The sequence below is a fragment of the Bombina bombina genome, chromosome 2 (genome assembly GCF_027579735.1).
Source record: "Bombina bombina isolate aBomBom1 chromosome 2, aBomBom1.pri, whole genome shotgun sequence".
Taxonomy (NCBI): Eukaryota; Metazoa; Chordata; class Amphibia; order Anura; family Bombinatoridae; genus Bombina; species Bombina bombina.
This window is the reverse complement of record NC_069500.1, coordinates 761565054-761588270: the sequence shown is the minus strand read 5'-3', so window position 1 is coordinate 761588270 and position 23217 is coordinate 761565054. Positions and strand designations below refer to the sequence as shown.

Sequence of the window (23217 nt, the reverse complement as noted above, 5' to 3'; positions counted from 1 at the left end):
TGTCGGTAAAGACCCGCGGTGCTAACGCTCCTTTTTTTCCCAGCGCACCCATAAGACAACGCTGGTATTTAGAGTTGTCTGAATGGCTGCGTTAGCCTCAGAAAAGGGAGCGTTGAGCATAATTTAGCTCCACTTCAACCCTCAATACCAGCGTTGCCTACAGTAGCGGTAAGCTGGAAAAACGTGCTCGTGCACAATATCCCCATAGGATACAATGGGGCTGAGCTGGCTGAAAAAAAACCTAACACCTGCAAAAAAGCAGCGTTCAGCTCCTATGGGGAAACACTCTCTAAGTCTACACCTAACACCCTAACATGAACCCCGAGTCTAAACACCCCTAACCTTACACTTATTAATCCCATAATCTGCTGCCCCCGCTATCGCTGACACCTACATTATATTATTAACCCCTAATCTGCCGCTCCGGACACCGCCGCAACCTACATTATAGCTATGAACCCCTAATCTACTGCCCCTAGCATCGCCGACACCTATATTATATTTATTATCCCCTAATCTGTCCCCCCCCAACGTCGCTGCCACCTACCTACACTTATTAACCCCTAATCTGCTGACCGGACCTCGACGCCACTATAATAAATGTATTAACTCCTAAACCGCCGCACTCCCGCCTCGCAAACACTATAATAAATTTTATTAACCCCTAATCTGTCCTCCCTAACATCGCCGCCACCTACCTACAATTATTAACCCCTAATCTGCCGCCCCCAACGTCGCCGCTACTATAATAAAGTTATTAACCCCTAAACCTAAGTCTAACCCTAACACCCCCCTAACTTAAATATAATTTAAATTAATCTAAATAAATTTACTATAATTAAATACATTATTCCTATTTAACTAAATACTTACCTATAAAATAAACCCTAATATAGCTACAATATAACTAATAGTTACATTGTAGCTATTTTAGGATTTATATTTATTTTACAGGCAACTTTGTATTTATTTTAACTAGGTACAATAGCTATTAAATAGTTAATAACTATTTAATAGCTACCTAGTTAAAATAATTCCAAAATTACCTGTAAAATAAATCCTAACCTAAGTTACAAATACACCTAACACTACACTATCAATAAATTAATTAAATAAATTACCTACAATTAGCTAAACTAAAATACAATTAAATAAACTAATCTATAATACAAAAAAAACAAACACTAAATTACAGAAAATAATTTTTTTTTTACAAGAAGTTTAAATTAATTACACCTAATTTAAGCCCCCTAATAAAATAAAAAAGCCCCCCAAAATAATAAAATGCCCTACCCTATTCTAAATTACAAAGTAATCAGCTCTTTTACCAGCCCTTTAAAGGGCTTTTTGCGGGGCATTGCCCCAAAATAATCAGCTCTTTTACCTGTAAATAAAAATACAACCCCCCCAACATTAAAACCCACCACCCACATACCCCTACTCTAACCCACCCAAACCCCGTTAAATAAACCTAACACTAACCCCCTGAAGATCTCCCTACCTTGAGTCTTCTTCACCCAGCCGAGCCGAATTCTTCATTCAAGCGGGGCAAGAAGAGGTCCTCCATCCGGTAGAAGTCTTCAGCCAAGCGGGGTCTTCTATCTTCATCCATCCGGAGCGGAGCCATCTTCCATACAGCCGACGTGGAGCCATCCTCTTCAACCGACGAACTAACGACGAATGACGGTTCCTTTAAGGGACGTCATCTAAGATGGCGTCCCTCGAATTCCGATTGGCTGATAGGATTCTATCAGCCAATCGGAATTAAGGTAAGAAAAATCTGATTAGCTGATTCAATCAGCTAATCAGATTGAAGTTCAATCCGATTGGCTGATCCAATCAGCCAATCGGATTGACCTCGCATTCTATTGGATGTTCCGATCAGCCAGTAGAATGCGAGGTCAATCCGATTGGCTGATTGGATCAGCCAATCGGATTGAACTTCAATCTGATTGGCCAATCAGATTTTTCTTACCTTAATTCCGATTGGCTGATAGAATCCTATCAGCCAATTGGAATTCGAGGGACGCCATCTTGGATGACGTCCCTTATAGGAACCGTCATTCGTCGTTAGTCCGTCGGTTGAAGAGGATGGCTCCGCGTCGGCTGTATGGAAGATGGCTCCGCTCCGCTCCGCTGCGGATGGATGAAGATAGAAGACCCCGCTTGGATGAAGACTTCTAACGGATGAAGGACCTCTTCTTGCCCCGCTTGGATTAAGAATTCGGCTCGGCTGGGTGAAGACGACTCAAGGTAGGGAGATCTTCAGGAGGTTAGTGTTAGGTTTATTTACGGGGGGTTTGGGTGGGTTAGAGTAGGGGTATGTGGGTGGTGGGTTTTAATGTGGGGGGGGGGTTGTATTTTTATTTACAGGTAAAAGAGCTGATTACTTTTGGGCAATGCCCCGCAAAAAGCCCTTTTAAGGGCTGGTAAAAGAGCTGATTACTTTGTAATTTAGAATAGGGTAGGGCATTTTATTATTTTGGGGGGCTTTTTTTTATTTTATTAGGGGGCTTAGATTAGGTGTAATTAGTTTAAACTTCTTGTAAAAAAAAATTATTTTCTGTAATTTAGTGTGTTTTTTTGTATTATAGATTAGTTTATTTAATTGTGTTTTAGTTTAGCTAATTGTAGGTAATTTATTTAATTAATTTATTGATAGTGTAGTGTTAGGTGTATTTGTAACTTAGGTTAGGATTTATTTTACAGGTAATTTTGGAATTATTTTAACTAAGTATTTAATAGCTATTGTACCTAGTTAAAATAAATACAAAGTTGCCTGTAAAATAAATATAAATCCTAAAATAGCTACAATGTAACTATTAGTTATATTGTAGCTATATTAGGGTTAATTTTATAGGTAAGTATTTAGTTTTAAATAGGAATAATGTATTTAATTATAGTTAATTTATTTAGATTAATTTAAATTATATTTAAGTTAGGGGGTGTTAGGGTTATACTTAGGTTTAGAGGTTAATAACTTTATTATAGTAGCAGCGACGTTGGGGGCGGCAGATTAGGGGATAATAATTGAAGGTAGGTGGCGGCGATGTTAGGGAGGGCAGATTAGGGGTTAATAAAATGTATTATAGTGTTTGCGAGGCGGGAGTGCAGCGGTTTAGGGGTTAATACATTTATTATAGTGGCGGCGAGGTCCGGTCGGCAGATTAGGGGTTAATAAGTGTAGGTAGGTGGCGGCGACGTTGGGGGGGGCAGATTAGGGGGTAATAAATATAATATAGGTGTCGGCGATGTTAGGGACAGCAGATTAGGGGTTGATAGTTATAATGTAGGTTGCGGCGGTGTCCGGAGCGGCAGATTAAGGGTTAAAAAAGATTTATTATAGGGTTTGCGATGTGGGGGGCCTCGGTTTAGGGGTTCACAGGTAGTTTATGGGTGTTAGTGTACTTTGTAGCACGGTAGTTAAGAGCTTTATGTTCCTGCGTTAGCCCATAAAACTCTTAACTACTGACTTTTTTTGACGGTAGGAGTCTTGTCGGTAGAGCCTCTACCGCTCACTTCTTCCAAGACTCGTAATACCAGCGTTAGGCAAATCCCATAGAAAAGATAGGATACGCAATTGACGTAAGGGGATCTGCGGTAGCCTTGAGTCGCGGAAAGAAAGTGAGCCGTAGACCCTTTCCTGTCTGACTCTAAATACCAGCGGGTGTTAAAAAGCAGCATTAGGACCCCTTAATGCTGCTTTTGACGGCTAACGCCAAACTCTAAATCTAGGTGTAAGTTATTAAAATGTAACCTTTATTGTAGCTATTAAAATGACAGCAAAAGGAGAAAAAACAATGCACTGTTTGCTGCCCAACAAAATTAAAAACACTGCACTACTGGTGCTAATTATTTCACTTGTTTTTACTATAGTATAGAGTAAAGCTATATCACAGTGAGTAACGTTGTGTAGAGGGGAATGTGTGTGGAAATTCCCTCAATTGCGGTCAGCTATCATAAATAATAAAAAGTAATTTAAACCTGCTTTAAGTAGTCTCTGAATAAATACTTAAATAGTATAGCAGGGATAAATATTTTGGATTTTTAACCAATATAAGAATTTACGGTGTAAGGTTTGTACATAGGAGTATCAATACTGTCCACACATATATACTTTTTCAACAGAATTATGCCACAGTTTTCAGTGACTAGATTGAACAAGATTGTGCCACAATATTGAGTGACTAGATCAAATTTCTACTCATAAATAGCGTTACTATATATCACACAGAGTTTTACAAACGTTACTCGCTACCCTGGCTTTTTGCCAAGAATGTAGCGATTTAACTAAGATAAGTATATATGAAGTCTATGTTACTTTATGACCAGTAGAGAGCAAATTTAAAAACCAGCAAGGAACCCCCGAGGGCAAAAATTGCAAATTGAACTGGCGCAAAACAAGGGCTACCTATAATTGATAAATACACAATAAATAAACAATACAATAGCACTTACTTGGAATTTGAAATGAGCAGTATAATATTTCTTTCCTAAGATATGGTGAGTCCACAGCATCCTCAATTTATGTTGGGGAATATCACTCCTGTGCAGCAGGAGGAGGCAAAGAGCACCTCAGCAAAGCTGTTAAGTATCACTCCCCTTCCCACAAACCCCAGTCATTCTTTTTGCCATCAGTACAAGGAGGAGGTGAATTTTGGGTCCTTCAAGATGGAAACTATACGTTCCATTCTTTCTTTAGTGCAAGAGGGTCAGTTCATGATAACCATAGACCTGAAGGATGCATACCTCCATGTTCCCATTCACAGGGATCATCACAAATTTCTGAGATTTGCCTTTCTGGACAAACATTTTAAGTTTGTGGCTCTTCCATTTGGCCTTGCCACAGCTCCCAGAATCAAAGGTTCTGGGGGCTCTTTTGGCTGTGATTCGGTCTCTGGGAATTGCAGTGGCGCCTTATCTGGACGACATTCTGGTCCAGACGCCATCTTTTCATCTAGCAAAATCTCACACAGAGATCTTGTTTTCTTTTCTTCGTTCCCACGGATGGAAGGTGAATTTGGAAAAGAGTTCCCTTGTTCCAGCTTCAAGGGTGGTCTTCTTAGGAACCATTATAGATTCCCTATAAATGAAAATATTTCTGACGGAAGTCAGAAGAGCCAAGATTCTTTCCTTTTGCCTATCTCTACAGTCTGCTGTACGGCCATCAGTGGCCCAATGTATGGATATAATTGGTCTGATGGTGGCTTCCATGGACATAGTTTCCTTTGCTCAATTCCATTTGAGAGCTCTACAATTGGGCATGCTCAGTCAATGGAACAGGGATTATGCAGATCTGTCTCAGAAGATAGTTCTAGATCAGTCGACGAGAGACTCTCTTCAGTGGTGACTGTCTCAGGAACATCTGTCTCAGGGGACATGCTTTCAGAGACCCTCATGGTTGATTGTGACTACGGACGCCAGCCTGATGGGCTGGGGAGCAGTCTGGGACTCGTTGAAGGCGCAGGGACTTTGGTCTCAGGAGGAATCTGCTCTCCCCATAAACATATTGGAGTTGAGAGTGATCTTCAATGCTTTGAAGGCTTGGCCTCAGCTGGCCTTAGCCCGGTTTATCAGGTTCCAGTCAGACAACATAACCTCAGTGGCTTACATCAACCACCAGGTAGGAACTCTGAGTTCCTTTGCCATGAAGGAGGTGGCTCGGATCCTTCAGTGGGCGGAAGCTCACAATTGCTGTCTATCTGCCATCCACATTCCAGTAGTGGACAACTGGGAAGCGGATTTCCTGAGCAGACAGATTTTTCATCCCGGGGAGTGGGAACTCCATTCGGAGGTGTTCTCCAGGTTAACCATCAAATGGGGGGTACCGGAATTGAATCTGATGGCGTCTCATCAGAACGCCAAGCTTCCAAAGTACGGTTCAAGGTCAAGGGACCCTCAGGCCTTCCTGATAGATGCTCTGGCAGTTCCTTGGAACTTCAGGTTGGCATACCTATTTCCTCCGTTTGCTCTCCTTCCACGAGTCATCGTTCGTATCAAGCAGGAGTGAGAGTCAGTGATTTTAATAGCTCCTGCGTGGCCTCGCAGGATCTGGTATGCAGATCTAGTGGAAATGTCGTCTCTGCCACCGTGGAGACTTCCTCTAAGGAAGGACCTTCTACTTCATGGTCCTTTTCTTCATCCAAATCTCGTTTCTCTGAAGCTGACTGCTTGGAGATTGAACGCTTAATTTTATCTAAGCATGGATTTTCTGAGTCGGTCATTGAGACCATGATTCAGGCTCATAAGCCTGTTACTAGAAAGATTTACCATAAGATATGGCGTAAATATCTTTATTGGTGTGAATCCAAGGGATACTCTTTGAGTAGGGTCAGGATTCCAAGAATTTTATCTTTTCTCCAGGAAGGTCTGGAGAAGGGTTTGTCTGTCAGTACTCTGAAGGGCCAGATTTCTGCTCTATCTATTTTGCTGCACAAGAGTCTGGCGGACGTGCCAGATGTGCAATCCTTTTGTCAGGCCTTGGTTAGAATCAGGACTGTGTTTAAATCTGTTGCTCCACCGTGGAGCCTTAACCTTGTTCTTTAAGTTTTGCAACAGGCTCCATTTGAGCCAATGCATTCCATAGATATTAAGTTATTATCTTGGAAGGTTTTGTTTCATACTGCTATCTCTTCTGCTCAGAGAGTTTCGGAACTCACAGCTTTGCAGTGTGATTCGCTTTATCTCATATTTCATGCAGATAAGGCAGTTCTTCGTACTAAGTTTGGTTTTCTTCCTAAGGTTGTCTCGGATAGAAATATTAATCAGGAAATTGTAGTTCCTTCTCTCTGTCCTAATCCTTCTTCTCATAAGGAACATTTGTTACACAATCGAGATGTTGTGCGTGCTCTTATATTCTATTTGCAGGCGACTAAGGATTTTCGCCAGTCTTCTGCATTGTTTGTTTGTTTTTCTGGCAACGTAACGGTCAGAAAGCTACTGCTACTTCTCTTTCTTTCTGGTTGAGAAGTATTATTCGCTTGGCATATGAGACAGCTGAACAGCAGCCTCCTGAGAGAATCACAGCTCATTCCACTAGGGCTGTTTCTTCTTCTTGTGCTTTCAATAATCAAAGGCTGCAACTTGGTCCTCTTTGCATACTTTTTCCAAATGTTATAAATTTGATACTTTTGCCTCGGCTGAGGCTTCTTTTGGGAGAAAGGTTCTTCAAGCAGTGGTGCCTTCTATTTAGGTCTACCTGTCTTGTCCCTCCCTAGTCCTCCGTGTCCTTTAGCTTGGGTATTGGTTCACAACAGTAATTGAGGACGCCGTGGACTCATCATATCTTAGGAAAGAAAACAAAATTTATGCTTACCTGATAAATTTCTTTCTTTCCACACTTTTTTATAAGGCAGTTTTCTTTACTAAACCTCAGGCACCTCTACACCTTGTGTTACTCCTTTTCTCCATTTTCCTTCGGTCGAATAACTGCGGTTTGTGGGAAGGGGAGTGATACCCAACAGCTTTGCTGTTGTGCTCTTTGTCTCCTCCTGCTGGCCAGGAGTGATATTCCCCAACAGTAATTGAGGACGACGTGGACTCACCATATCCGTAAAGAAAGAAATGAATCGGCTAAGCATAAATTTTGTTTCTTTTGCAAGATGTACCGAGTCCACGGATTCATCCTAACTTGTGGGATATTGTCCTTCCTGACAGGAAGTAGCAAAGAGAGCACCACAGCAGAGCTGTCTATATAGCCCCCCCTTAACTCCACCCCCCAGTCATTCTCTTTGCTGGCTCTAAGCAGGAAGAGTAAAGAGAAGAGGTGTTAAGTTAGCGGCAAAGAATTCAGGTTTTGCCATTTTAGCGTGAAGAGCGGTATGGCTTAAGTCCTGGTCAGCTGATATGTCATCTAAATCTAAGCTTTTGACCATCCCTTTCAAAGGTAAGACCCTATTCGGGCTTGCACTGAAAGAGATCATTTCAGACATCACTGGAGGGAAGGGTCATGCCCTCCCTCAATATAAGTCAAATAAGACAAGGACCAAACAAAATAATTTTCGTTCCTTTCGAAACTTCAAGGGTGGTCCCACTTCCTCTTCCCCTGCTGCAAAGCAAGAGGGGAACTTTGCTCAATCCAAGCCAACCTAACCAGGCTTGGAACAAGGGTAAACAGGCCAAAAAGCCTGCTGCTGCCACTAAGACAGCATGAAGGGGTAGCCCCTGATCTGGGACCGGATCAAGTAGGGGGCAGACTTTCTCTCTTTGCTCAGGCCTGGGCAAGAGACGTTCAGGACTCCTGGGCCGTAGAAATTGTAACCCAGGGGTATCTCCTAGATTTCAAAGATTCTCCTACAAGGGGGAGGTTCCATCTTTCTCAATTGTCTGTAAACCAGACAAAAAGAGAGGCGTTCTTACGCTGTGTAGAAGACCTTTTTACCATGGGAGTGATCTGCCCAGTTCCGAAAACAGAACAGGGGCAAGGTTTCTACTCCAATCTGTGGTTCCCAAAAAAGAGGTAACCTTTAGACCAATTCTAGATCTCAAGATCCTAAACCAATTCCTAAGAGTTCCATCCTTCAAGATGGAGACCATTCGGACTATTTTACCAATGATCCAGGAGGGTCAATATATGACTACCATGGATCTAAAGGATGCGTATCTACACATTCTTATCCACAAAGATCATCACCAGTTCCTCAGGTTTGCCTTTCTGGACAGGCATTACCAGTTTGTGGCTCTTCCCTTCGGGTTGGCCACGGCACCAAGAATCTTCACAAAGGTGCTAGGGTCCCTTCTGGCGGTCCTAAGGCCGAGGGGCATAACAGTGGCGCCTTATCTAGACGACATCTTAATTCAAGCGTCGACTTTCCAACTTGCCAAGTCTCACACAGACTTAGTGTTGGCCTTTCTAAGATCTCATGGGTGGAAGGTGAACGTGAAAAAGAGTTCTCTTATTCCTCTCACAAGAGTTCCATTCCTGGGAACTCTGATAGATTCGGTGGACATGAAAATATTTCTGACGGAGGTCAGGAAATCAAAGATTTTACCACCTGCCGAGCTCTTCCATTCCTCGGCCGTCAGTGGCTCAGTGTATGGAGGTAATCAGACTTATGGTAGCGGCAATGGACATAGTTCCGTTTGCTCGCTTGGATCTCAGACCACTGCAACTATGCATGATCAAACAGTGGAATGGGGATTATGCAGATTTATCTCCTCAGATAAATCTGGATCAAGAGACCAGAGACTCTCTTCTTTGGTGGTTGTCACAGGATCACCTGTCCAGGGGAATGTGTTTCCGCAGGCCAGCGTGGGTTATAGTGACGACGGACACTAGCCTACTGGGCTGGGGTGCAGTCTGGAATTTCCTGAAAGCACAGGGTTTGTGGACTCAGGAGGAGGCCCTCCTACCGATAAATATTCTGGTATTAAGAGCGATATTCAATGCTCTTCAGGCGTGGCCTCAGCTGGCTTCGGCCGGATTCATCAGGTTTCAGTCGGACAACATCACGACTGTAGCTTATATCAATCATCATGGGGGAACAAGGAGTTCCTTGGCGATGATAGAAGTTTCCAGGATAATCTGATGGGCAGAGACTCGCTCTTGCCATCTATCAGCGATCTATATCCCAGGGGAGGAGAACTGGGAGGCAGATTTTCTAAGTCGTCAGACTTTTCATCCGGGGGAGTGGAGCTCCATCCGGAGGTATTTGCTCAACTGGTTCAGCTATGGGGCACACCAGAATTGGATCTGATGGCGTCTCGTCAGAACGCCAAACTTCCTCATTACGGATCAAGGTCAAGGGATCCTCAGGCAGTACTGATAGATGCTCTAGCAGTACCCTGGTCGTTCAACCTGGCTTATGTATTTCCACCATTCCCTCTCCTTCCGTGTCTGATTGCCAGAATCAAACAGGAGAGAGCTTCGGTGATTTTGATAGCGCCTGCGTGGCCACACAGGACTTGGTATGCAGACCTGGTGGACATGTCATCTCTGCCACCATGGACTCTGCCACTGAGACGGGACCTTTTGATTCAAGGTCCATTCAAGCATCCAAATCTAATTTCTCTGCAACTGACTTCTTGGAGATTGAACGCTTGATTTTATCAAAGCGGGGTTTCTCTGAGTCGGTCATAGATACCTTGATTCAGGCTCGAAAGCCTGTCACCAGGAAGATCTATCATAAGATATGGCGTAAATATCTTTTTTGGTGTGAATCCAAAGGCTACTCATGGAGTAAGATCAGGATTCCTAGGATTTTGTCTTTTCTCCAAGAAGGATTGGAGAAAAGATTGTCCGCTAGTTCCTTAAAGGGACAGATATCTGCTTTGTCTATTCTGTTGCACAAGCGTCTGGCAGATGTCCCAGACGTTCAGGCTTTTTGTCAGGCTTTAGTTAGAATTAAGCCTGTGTTTAAACCTGTTGCTCCGCCATGGAGTCTCAATTTAGTTCTTAAAGTTCTTCAGGGGGTTCCGTTTCAACCCATGCATTCCATAGATATTAAGCTTCTATCTTGGAAAGTTCTGTTTCTAGTTGCTATCTCTTCAGCTCGAAGAGTTTCTGAACTATCTGCATTACAATGTGACTCGCCTTATCTTGTTTTCCATGCTGATAAGGTGGTTTTGCGTGCCAAACCTGGGTTCCTCCCTAAGGTTGTTTCTAACAGGAATATCAATCAGGAAATTGTTGTTCCTTCTCTGTGTCCTAATCCTTCTTCTAAGAAGGACCGTCTGTTGCACAACTTGGACGTGGTTCATGCCTTGAAGTTTTATTTACAGGCAACCAAAGATTTTTGACAATCATCTTCTTTGTTTGTTGTCTATGCTGGAAAGCGTAGAGGTCTCAAAAGGCTACGGCTACCTCTCTTTCTTTTTGGCTGAAAAGCATCATACGTTTGGCTTATGAGACTACTGGACAGCAGCCTCCTGAAAGAATTCCAGCTCACTCCACTAGAGCGGTGGCTTCCACATGGGCTTTTAAAAATGATGCTTCTGTTGAACAGATTTGTAAGGCTGCGACTTGGTCTTCGCTTCATACCTTTTCCAAGTTTTACAAATTTGATACTTTTGCTTCTTCGGAGACTATTTTTGGGAGAAAGGTTTTGCAAGCAGTGGTGCCTTCCGTTTAGGTTCCTGTCTTGTCCCTCCCTTCATCCGTGTCCTAAAGCTTTGGTATTGGTATCCCACAAGTTAGGATGAATCTGTGGACTCGGTACATCTTGCAAAAGAAAATAGAATTTATGCTTACCTGATAAATTTCTTTCTTTTGCGATGTACCGAGTCCACGGCCCGCCCTGTCTATTCAAGACAGATAGTATTTTTTATGTAAACTTCAGTCACCTCTGCACCTTATAGTTTCTCCTTTTCTTCTTTGGCCTTCGGTCGAATGACTGGGGGGTGGAGTTAAGGGGGGAGCTATATAGACAGCTCTGCTGTGGTGCTCTCTTTGCTACTTCCTGACAGGAAGATCAATATCCCACAAGTTAGGATGAATCCGTGGACTCGGTACATCGCAAAAGAAAGAAATTTATCAGGTAAGCATAAATTCTGTTTTTTCTGGAAAATTGTATCATGTGAGCCAGTAGCCAGTAACAAAATGCATATTCCCAAATACTGTGCACTTTTGCACATGCTTAATAGGAGTTGGAGCCTCAGAAAGTGTGCATTTAAAAAGATTGTGCATGTTTTGATTATGGAAGTATATTGGGATTTTTTTTTTTAAATTGCTTTATCTAAATTGTGAAACTTTTAAGGCGCATGTTGTAAACAAAAGTTATTTTTTGGAATTTCTTATCTCATTAACATTTAATACCAATCAGTTCTGTTGTGATAAGATAGGGTGGGTCTTAAATAGCCCTGTTTAGTAGAAGGCTATCTTTTCTGGCTATAGTAGGCCATAGTATTGCAAGAACCACTCAGCTTAGCAAAGAGAACAGTACATCAGTATTTTAAAGGTCAGTTAATAAGGAAAATTTCACAAACGTTGAAAGTTTTGTAAATTGCAGGTGCAAAAACTATTAAGCACTGTGATGAAACAGGCTCTCAACAGGATAGACACTGGAAGGAAAACCTAGAGTTACTTACCCCTGTTGCACACAATACGATTATTATAGTTACCAGCCTCAGAAATCTCCCAGTAACAGCACCTCAGATAAGAGACCAAATAAATTATTTGCTGCGTTCAAGCAGAAGACAGAGACAGTGTGTGAACAAGGCTTTTATGGTAGAATTGTTGCAAATAAACCACAACTGAAGGTGCAAATAACAGGATAATTACTTGGACCAAGAAAAGCAGGATGTAGACATGAAACCAGTGGAAATCTGTCCTTTGGTCTGCAAATTATTAGTTCTGTTCTCCAGACAAAGAAGAGGTGAACCAATGATATCTCCATTGTGCAGCTTGAGAGAGTGGAAATGATGGTGTGAGGGTGTTTTGTTGGTTCCACCTTTTGGCAAATTATTTAAAGGGCAACTAAAGTTTCATGATTCAGATAAAGTACACAATTAAAAAAAAAAGACTTTCTAATATACTTCTTGTATCAAAATGTGCACATTTTTTATATGCACATTTTCGGAGGTTCCATCTCCTACTGAGCATGTGCAAATGTGCACAGTATATACTTATCTACATTTTGTGATTGACTGATGACAGTTACATGAAACAGGTGGAGTGAAAATGGGGTTAAATTAGAAAATTGCTAGAAAAATATCTACTGCTCATTTCAGATTCAAAGTAAGTTCTATAGCATTGTCCTTTTTATTGTGTATTAGTCAGTTATTATTTTGTACTGTATTTAGTGGTCCTTTAAAGGCACACTTTACCAGAATATCTACAGTATTTAGCATTAGCATGTAATCTCATCTGGTTTGTGCTCAGTTGGGCCATTATTTCTTTTTTGACAGCTCATTGACCCAAAATACACCTCTAGGCTATGTAAGGGCTGTTTGACAAAAAAGGAGAGTGATTTAGTGCTGCATTAGATGACTTGGTCTCCACAGTCACCTGACCTAAACCGAGTAAAGATAGTTTGTAATGAGATAAAACATAGCGTTGATGAAAAGCAACTAATAAGTGCCCAGCATATATGGGAACTCTTTCAAACATCCTAGTTGGCTACCTCATAAAGCTGTTTGAGAAAATGCCAAAAGTGTACAAAGCTGTTGTCACAGCAAATGGTAGCTAGTTTGAAGAAAAAATCATTTATTTTTTGTTTAACATTTTTTGGTTACTGCATAATTGCTTGTGCGTTATTTCACTATTTTGACAAATGTACTATTGTTGTAAAGTGGAAAATAGCAATAATATAGAAATCAAAACGTCTATGAGTAGGTGTGTTCATACTTTTGCCTGGTACTGTAGGTCTCATAGTATGCAAAAGTACATGCAACATTCACTAGAAGCCAGTAGTAAGTCTCAGGTGCACAAGTTTTTACTTATCCATATAAAAATAATGTTGTCGATAACAATCTCCAGGAGAATGACAAGGCAAACATTATCAATCAAGAGGATGAACAAGTTTTAAAAAAAATTATATATATATATATATACACACACACACATTTATGATGGGTCAAACTAAGATTACATTTTATTTCCTGTAACAGTTGAAAATATATATGGATGTTCTATTAAATTTGCCCTTTGTAAAAAAAAAAAAGAAGGTATTTGTATATGGTACTTAAACTGACTTCCTAAGAAAGATGGCCTCTTTATATACCTATATATTTTTGTGTTTCAGAAATTATTCTTTCTATGCCCTTGATAACCCAAACCTGCGCCAGCTGTGGGATTGGATGAAGCACAATCTGACTATTTCTCATGGAAAACTCTTTTTTCATTACAACCCACGGCTGTGTCTGGCTGAGATTCATCTCATGGAGGAGATTTCTGGAGCCAAGGGCCGTCAGGATAAGAATGACATAGCCACAAAAACTAATGGGGACCAGGCTTCCTGTGAGTGTTTTTCAAAACATAAATATGATACATTTCCCCCCCCAAATCTGCCTTGTCATCATGAAGCAGTTTTGGAAACATTGATATGTCTAAGTGGCAAATGGTTGCTTAAATATATAAGGGTATGTGATATGTATACTTAGTATCATAAACAAGTATAGTGTTGCAAGGGAATATTATTGTAGGATTCAGGTCTGATTAAGGATGAGTGTGAGTCTTTAAAAGTGTATGAACGGTATCGTTTACAAATATCGGTGTCATCAAAAGTATAATTACATGTGTTATTTGCAGATTACATTGTATGTTAAAAATTAAAAGCCAATTCTACCCAAGTTAAAGGTGCCTTTGGTCAATTGGACTATCTTCCTGACTGAATTATGTTCTTTTAAAGGTGAGGATGATGTACTTAACTTCAGTCAAATAAAGACCTCACATGATAAGGTTGTGTTAAAGTGGGATGCATATTGGCCACCTGACTTCAGAGACCTTTTGGGGTTCATGGTGCATTTTAAGGAAGCGTAAGTACCATTTTGATTATATTGTTTATACATTTGACAAGTCGTGCTACTTTAAGACCAGGTGTACTAATGACAGTGGCATGATTAAGGATTAAACTTTCCTAGGAACAAAGAGTGCTATTGTCAGCATGTTGTTTGAGGGTCAGTACATCATTGGATCAAATTGGCAACTTCCCCTAACCCAAAGTGTACAAATGTTAGTGACATGTTTGTTTCAAAAGGGCTTACCCATATTTAAATATAATAATGGCAGTGACATATATATGATTCTCTACCTGCTGAAGCAAAATGTATTATTGTAAGCATCAGTCCAACTGTGAGACTTATGACAGTCAGGTACCATATGCTTTGACAATGTACATATCTTGTTATACTTTCAGCCCCTACCGGAATGTGACTGAATTTGAGGGTCAAGATGCCTGTGGCTCCAACAGTTGGACGGTTGTGGATGTGGACCCTCCTGCACGCTCCACTGATGGGAAGACACAAGCTCAGCCTGGGTTGCTGCTCCGTGGCTTGAAACCTTGGACACAGTATGCAGTGTTTGTAAAGACACTCGTCTCAGGGTCTGGGTCAGATGAGAGGAGAACATACGGTGCAAAAAGTGAAATCATCTATTTTCGGACCGAGGAATTTAGTAAGTAAGGCATTGAAGAAAGATTTGTGGAGGTGGGAGACATGTCTGAGGGAGAGTGCTACAATTAATTATTATAGTTTGCTGTATTTCAGAAGTGGTTTATAGAGACACATATGTCATACATTTTGATCTCAGAGCTATATTAGGCAATCGTTATAGCACATGGCATTTGCCTGCTATTTGATCTAGGTCACATATATAAGTATTTTTGTTGTAATAAGGTTGCTGTTGACATTTTTCAATTAGATGTAATGGGGTCAACTGAAATAATTTTTTGGAGTGAGAAGTCTTGTTAACTCCTTGTGTGTTAGAAAGGGGTGCAGTGCATGTGAATTTAAAAGTCGGTAATGCATCCTTTATAAATGTAACAAAAAAATCAATTGGATGGCAAGAAATGCATTACTCAAAAGGACTCCTTTATAGTAAAATCAGCCAAATTACCCAATCACATCTCTGTTTTGAAAAATAATGATAACATAATTGCATTAGAGAATGCCTCATGCTGTTTGGATCAGACTTTCCCCTGCTCCCAACTCGATCAAAGGGGGACATGACTTATTTTGTGCATTCATGTTCAAAAGATATTACAGCCATCGGTTCCTATTACTCCCATAGTATCAACTTGCAGCCCTTTTCATCCCACAGATCCCTTGTCCCTCAGGTCCATATTTTTTGCCAGCTTCCTTCCTTCCTCATGAGCCTCAGGATTAATCTCTCAAGAAAGATCTACCTCAGACCTTTGGTCTCAGTGATAAAGATTCACCATAACTGTAGTTTGAGCTCTTGGTAGCTTGTAAACGTATTGAAAGTTATCCGTGCAATTTGTCTATATAAATGCCCCTGATCCTTTCCTCCTTTGGAAACATCCTCAGTTCTGAAGCTATTCACTGTCCCACCTGAAGAATGTTATCAAGGGCAATTTCAACTTAATTTATTAGATTTTGATCACTTTTACGGAGTTCATCCCCCACTTTTGACATTCCTGTGCTTTGATTTGGACCATCTCAACTTCCCTCAAACCTGGCCTTTGCTGCAGCCATTCTCACAGCTCTATTCCCATGGGAACTTACAATCTAGAAGGGTAGGAGGGTGAGAAACAGGAAGTGGGTATAGCTAGGGTGAGGCTGATGCTAGGACAGAGTTAGATAAAGTTAATTATTAGATAAATGGAATCTATGTGTTACTGAGTTGGGTGGTAGGCTTCCTTGAACAAAAAGTATAGCCTACTATTTAGTGTTTTTTTTAATTTTTGTTACAACAACAAAACAAAAGTGTTTTTACTTGTATGGGGTGGACCCTGTTTGAGGGACAAGTTTACCTACCTGTTTCCATATGGTGCAGCTACTCCTGCTCCCTGGAAACTAATTAATAGTGAACGGAAGATTTGCCACTTGAAGAATGTAGTGTGAGGATAAAAAGTGAATAAAGTAGTGCCTGTGATTATTCTATAAATGTATGTAACTGTCTCCTAAGTTTTAAATAAATGTGTCATCCCTGATGAACAGAATAACACAAGTTGCAGCTGGGATTTTTCAGTAGTTATTTAGTTGTGTTCAGGGTGCTTTATAGAGAGCTGAAAGTAAATAAGATGTTTTAAAGTGAATAGTGAGAGATATCTTGGATTGGATAGAACAGGTTGAACCACTTTGTGAAGCAAGAGTTAATTATATAAAGGGACAGACAACACCAGAATTTTTGTTGTTTTAAAAGATAGATAATCCCTTAATTATCAATTCCCCAGTTTTGCATAACCAACACAGTTATAATTATACACATGTTTTACCTCTGTAATTACCTTGTATCTAAGCCTCAGCAGACTGCCCCCTTATTTCAGTTCTTTTGACAGACTTGCATTTTAGCCAATCAGAGCTGACTCCATGGTAAATTCACACGCATGAGCTCAATGTTATCTATATGAAACACATGAACTAATGCCCTCCAGTGGTGAAAAACTATCAAAATGCATTTAGATTAGAGGCGACCTTCAAGATCTAAGAAATTAGCATATGAACCTCCTGGGTTTAGCTTTCAACTAAGAATACCAAGAGAGCAAAACAAAATTGGTGATAAAAGTAAATTGGAAAGTTGTTTAAAATTACATGCCCTATGTGAATCATGAAAGTTTTTTTGGGACTTGACTTTCCCTTTAAGATTATTATTATTGTAATGTAGAAGTACTAGACAGCTTTTAAATAGATGGTCAACAATATTTACTTTTTCAAGGAATCAACTAAATGGCTCTTACATGCATTTGGAAATTACTTCAGTTACATGAGTGGAATGTCTTTTAAGATCTTGATATTTACAAATTTGTTTACGAGTGTGGGGAAAAAAAGCAGTATGTCATGTTTGATTTTCTTTCTTATAATGGTGAGAGTCCATGAGCCTTGACATGTGGGATTGAATTCCTGCCACTAGGAGGAGGCAAAGAACCCCAAACAACAAGAGCTTTTAACCCCCACCACCACCTCCCTGTACTACTCAGTTTTGTTCTTTGCCTCCCAGGAGTGCAGTTGAAGATTAGAGGTGTTTCCAGTTTCTACGTTGACAGGGGTGCTTAGACCTATGTGAGGCCCGTTAATTTCTTTGCTCGTTGGTTCTTGATTACAGGGATATAGGAGTACTGGGTGCTGACACAGTATTTCCTGATGGGATTTCAGTCGTACCCCCTCCACAGGTGTCGCAGGGACCTGTACCTTAGCCTCCTCCTGTAGGATCCTGTACTCCTCGCCTATAGCCTCTGTACTGGATGGGCTCTCTACTGGACACAGTTATTTTATGCAGCTGAGTAAGCATCAGTAGAAGGGTGTGCTATTAAGGTAAGGACAGAAGCACTCACATAGCCCACAGGCTATTAGTTAATAGTTTAGTGTAGTATTGCATTTATAGCCAATGTTAAAATGATATGCATTGTCATGTATAATGCGTATTTTAAAGGGACAGTCAACACTAACATTGTTATTGTTTGAAAATATAGAGAACACCTTTACTTCTCATTCCCCAGCTTTGCACAACCAACATTGTTAAATGAATATACTTTATAACCTTTAAATATCTGCCTGTTTCTAAGCCATTAAAGACAGCCTCTTATCACATGCTTTTTTTTCTTCTTAAACGGGAAGAGTCCACAACTGCATTCCTTACTTTTGGGGAATTCAGAACCTGGCCACCAGGAGGAGGCAAAGACACCCCAACCAAAGGCTTAAATACATCCCCCACTTCCCTCATCCCCAGGGGGACTGTAATCATGTTTGTTATGTGATTTAGTGTTTTATTGTGTAGTGATACTTGGGCTTATGACTTTTCGGACATAACGGCCTTACTTCATCTTTTTTCGCGGTCCTAGGAACTGGCGCGTTTTTTTGGCTTACATGATGCACCTCGTGACCGGGTGTGGTCTTGTATTCCATTTCCGCACATTGACCGAGTGGCGACGGAGAGAGTCCTCTCGTTAGTTGTCTGGTTCACAGGAGGTGGTGAGTGCCCCAGCCATTGGAGGTATAAGGTGCCGTTAGTGTTTGCCCATAATTGCAATCTCCAAGTTATGGAGGATTCTGATTTTTTGGAGACGGATATCTCCGATTCAGAGAACACGTCTTGCGAAGAGTATGAAATGGCCGGGGTTATCCATGCCCATCAGTTATGTTCCGATTGCCGTTCTAGAGTACTCTCTTCCCCCGTATCAGGGAATTTAGAGTGCGTTGAGCCATCCGCCCCTGAGGATTCCATGCCCCGGGAGGCGCGTGCCCCAGAACCTTCTTTTGCTACGCAAGCAGGTGTCCCTATGGCCGTTACTCCTTCTCCGGAAGGCGGCTTGTTTCCTCCAGAGGTTACAGCACGGTTCCGCTTGGCCATATCTATATCTCCCTAATGAGCTATTTTTAGATACTGTCCGTGTTCTGTTAACCAGGGTTCGTTGGGCGAGGGATCGTCTGAGTCAGTTAGACCTTCTGGGGAAGAGATGGCCTCTGAGGCTTCAGATGCACCACCCTCTGGGCCGGGGTTGCCCATCGACCCAACGGGAGATCATTTTACCTTCGGGGCACCTGGAATAAGAATCTACCGCTTTACCCCATTACCAATAAAACTTATAAACTTTTTAACTAAATAAAGAACTGTCAGCCTCTAACATGCAAAGGGGAATCAAACAGAATTGTGAGGTACCATTATATGTGATTCAGCCTGTTTTCTTAAATAACTTTTAAGACAATCAGCCTGGGTGGCCAAATAAAACAAATGTTTGCTATACTCAGCACAAAGTCCAATGTTAGGGAAATGAAAAAGTTCTCTCCCGGTGAACCCTGCTACCACCCGCCGCATAGCACTGTTGTAGTCCAGCGAGGAGATGGTAGAGCCACTGATAGAGAGTCCAGACCCATCACAGGCCTATCCAATGCCGTGCCTGGAGTCAGCCTGACTAAAGAGTAATGCATTAGATGTCGAAATAATAAATGTCCAAACTCGCTCCAGCCTTGTATTGCAAAAATTCTGTTGTCAGGAGAATCCTGTATGTAGTGATCCACTTTTATGCTCGCATAATTTATAACACTGGCTGTGGCTTGCTCCAACTGCGAGTGTGCAAATATAGGAGGAAGGCAGATCACTAAGCGCCACACATGGTGACTCTGAAGCGCTATTCTTTGTGCCTAATGACTTCTACATTACTTCCTTTGGCGCTACTCCCTGATTACAGTCAAGACTCACTGGGACAATCTCAATAAACATCCCGGTTGAGGCTGAATCAATGCCCACCGGGTCTTGGGTAAGAGAGCAAAATGCTTCTTCTATAGATTCCAGGAGTCTTACATGGTGCATATCCAATAAGTCAGCCAATGCTGTGAAAAATGTGGAAGGCTCCATCATCTACCAGATGCTAGATAGTTTTGAACACGATGAGTGCAGCCTCGAGCCCTGTAGAATTATTAGAACCAGGTCAACACGGTCAGTGCTTGGAAGTGTTGTGGCGTAGTTAAAAACCTCCGTTACATGTTTTCAATCCTGTGCAGTTCAGGTGATAAGCAAATCACCGGGCTACAGCCCAAAAATATTTATTTAATTGGTATCTCCGTATAGCTGGTAGATTTGGCTGCTTATCGTTCAACTTTTCAATATCATTATACTAGTTATATGATTTAGGCTCTTTTTTGGCCATCCTTGCGCAGAGCTTTTCTCTTAAGCGGCCATCTCTGTCGTCACTTGGCTCCGCCCCCGGATCATTTTACCTTCCGTTATAGACTGGCACGTCTTCATGTTTTATTAAGGCATGTTTTGGCGGTGCTGGAGGATTCCAGCCCTACTGGGCCGATTAGACGTGTGGGGATGAAGCAATCTCTTTATCGTCTCTGTTTTTCTTTCTTTTAGTATCTATTCCAGTTCTGAGCTTGGGCCTCTAATCGGCTGGTCAGGTTGGCGTGCCGTTTTCCTTGGGATTTCACCCTCGTGTGCGGTCTTCATTTTATTTAATCCGGTTAGGATATATTTGATTTGTTTTAAGAAGCTCATGTCTGCTATAATTTTCCAGTTTGGGAACATACTTTCTCTGGAACTGATACTTGCTATTTTCCATGGAAGCTGCGCGTTTTCTATATCAGAACTTAGTTATGATTATAGTTTGTTTTCGATCCCTCTGGGGCTTCGATTTTTTCCTTGGACAGTTTCTGGTGTTCCTTATGCCAGGCAGGTACTAGTTGGGCGCTAGCTGCTGTTCCTTAAGGTTCATGTCACCCACGTGGTGCCGGTGTGCTGGTTATCCTGTTGGGTGTCGAGTCGTTTACTTTACTTGAGTGTTCGTTTTATGTCTTCTTTATCCATTATTTGAGGGGGTGTTTTCAGTTCTTATACGTCAACTTGCTCCTCGTCCTCGATGAACGGAGTATCAGAGGGATTGTATAGGTCCTCTGCCGTTCTGTATGTGGGGATCCGTTTAGATTCCTCGTGGGTTCTGGAGGTTTCGCCTCAGAACCGAAGTTCTCCTTTCCCAAGGTGTTTGGAGTTTCGGATGACCGCTGGACGGTTGGGGCACCAGTTGAGATGACGCTTTTCATTTCAATCTTGGTATTTTCCGGGTGTCTGTTTCATTGTAGCCTAGGCGCAGGTACCCCTTGAGGTTGTTGGGACTGTTTTTTCCCTTCTTGAGTGATCTGCTCATCTGAGTCTGGGAGTTCGAATATGTTCGTCCCTCCCCTTTTTCTGTATATCGCATGCTCTCATAAGATGGAGCGCAGGGGTTTTCCGGCAACTGCCTCTGATCCTCTTCTCAGCGGGAATTAAGGGGTTGCCCATGTTATTCCTGGTACAGGTTTTCCGGGAGGCTGATCCTATGAGGATCTTTGACTCTCCAACTAAGAGCCTAGTGGATCACTTAATTGCCCACATGGCTACGGTTGTGTGTTGAATCCAGCTATTGTGGCATGTTCTCCGTTTTAGGGAGCCGTGACCCTGGTAAACTCTGGGGTCCCTGGACTGGGAGTGTTGCACTCGAACCTCTAGGAGCTCTTGGTTTCTGGGGTTGCAAGCGGAGGGTCCAGGGTTCAGATCCACCTACGGGTGCAGATTGCCATCTAGGAGGCCTGTCTAGAGGTCTTTCTAGGATCCTGATCTGAGTCTCTTGCGAGTGTCCAATGTTCAAGGACATTGAGGTGTGCTAGGCGCTACCTAGAGTGCCCTTCTCCGTATGAGGCAACTTTGTGTTTCCTCAGGAGGTAAGGCCTGTCCCCGGTTTTGCGGGGTCTGGCTTGGGGCCATGTCTCTTGTCTGAGATTTTGGGGTCCGGGTCGCTGCGCTTGGTCCTGGGCGGTTAAGTTTCAAACTTTGGGGTTTAGAACATCCGCTTGTCCCTTCAGGGAGTTGGTTTTTCACTCTCATGGGAGATTTGGCATTTGCCTGAAGGTTAGTTTGCTGCCTTTCAGGTTGATCTTTGGTTGTTGGTAACTTTTGCATTTAGGCTCGAGATTATGTGTCTCGACTGAGCTGGTAGTAATGTCTATGGGGTTATTACTCAATGGTATTGTTTTACCATTCTCTTTGGTCTCTTCGCCTTGCCTACGGCTGGGGAAGTGGTCTCCTTGGCTTTGTCCTTTTGGGTCCTTATCTTCTCTTTCGAGGATTCTTTTCTTCCCTCCTTGCGTGTGGGATGTCAGGGGAGCTGACTCTGGTACTAGGGTTTTGTGGTAGCTCTGTGCCCTATCTTACCTTTTAGGATTATTCCTTCTTAAAGATGGGTACTGTGTATGGGTTTCGTAACCCGAATATGTAGAGCCAGCTGTTGTAGTCCTGATGGTTAGCTTTGCTGCCTAGCAGGTGGAAGGTTTGCAGTTTGAAACCAGCGGCGGCTACTTGCACTTGGAATGTGTGCTAGCAAGCTGTATTTCTTTCTAAAGATACGATGAGTCCACGGAATTCATCCTTACTTGTGGGATATCGCCTCCTGGTCAGCAGGAGGAGGCAAAGAGCACCACAGCAGAGCTGTATATATAGCTCCTCCCTTCCCTCCCACTCCAGTCATTCTCTTTGCCTGTGTTAGTGATAGGAAGAGGTAAAGTGAGGTGTTAGTTTAGATTCTTCAATCAAGAGTTTATTGTTTTTAAAATGGTGCCAGTGAGTACTATTTTATTACAGGGTGTAGCCGTATTCCTTGTTAGCCTCTGGAGTAGAGCAACAAGTGGCTTTAAAGCATTGGGAACTGGTGGGATTAAACTCTCACTGCGCCTCCCATACTGTGTGCTGCCCTTCTGATGATGGTCTTAGCAAATATTAACTAAGACCCTGTATGTCTCCACAGAACTGCAGGAGGGACAGAAGATCTCTTGATCCTGTGGGACCATTCATGCTGTTGCTCAGCATTAAGGTATGTGCAGCGTTATTTTCTGTGACAGTACTAACTCAGAGACAGCTGTACCCTTTATTCATCTGCCTCCCCAGTGTGCTTTGTTGTTGCAGGGCTGGATGCATTACACTATGGCAACAATTATAGATGATTTTGGCAGGAGAGGGCGTCTGTAATCCTCATCGCTCCTGCGTGGCCTCGCAAGATTTGGTATGCGGATCAGGTGGACATGTCATCTCAGCCACCGTGGAAGCTACCGTTGAGGAAAGACCTTCTCATTCAAGGTCCCTTCCATCATCCAAATCTAGTTTCTCTGCAGCTGACTGCTTGGAGATTGAACGCT

At 42.1% G+C, this 23217-nt stretch overlaps 1 protein-coding gene across 1 annotated transcript in view; it reads left to right on the top strand.

Moving 5' to 3' along the window:
• INSR (insulin receptor) overlaps window positions 1-23217 on the top strand; it is a 327427-nt gene that overhangs the window by 207844 nt on the left and 96366 nt on the right. Inside the window, exons 6-8 of the mRNA XM_053702881.1 lie at window positions 13680-13894; window positions 14286-14412; window positions 14793-15049. Of these exons, the coding sequence (XP_053558856.1) occupies window positions 13680-13894; window positions 14286-14412; window positions 14793-15049 (599 nt within the window). The remainder of the gene's footprint in view (window positions 1-13679; window positions 13895-14285; window positions 14413-14792; window positions 15050-23217) is intronic.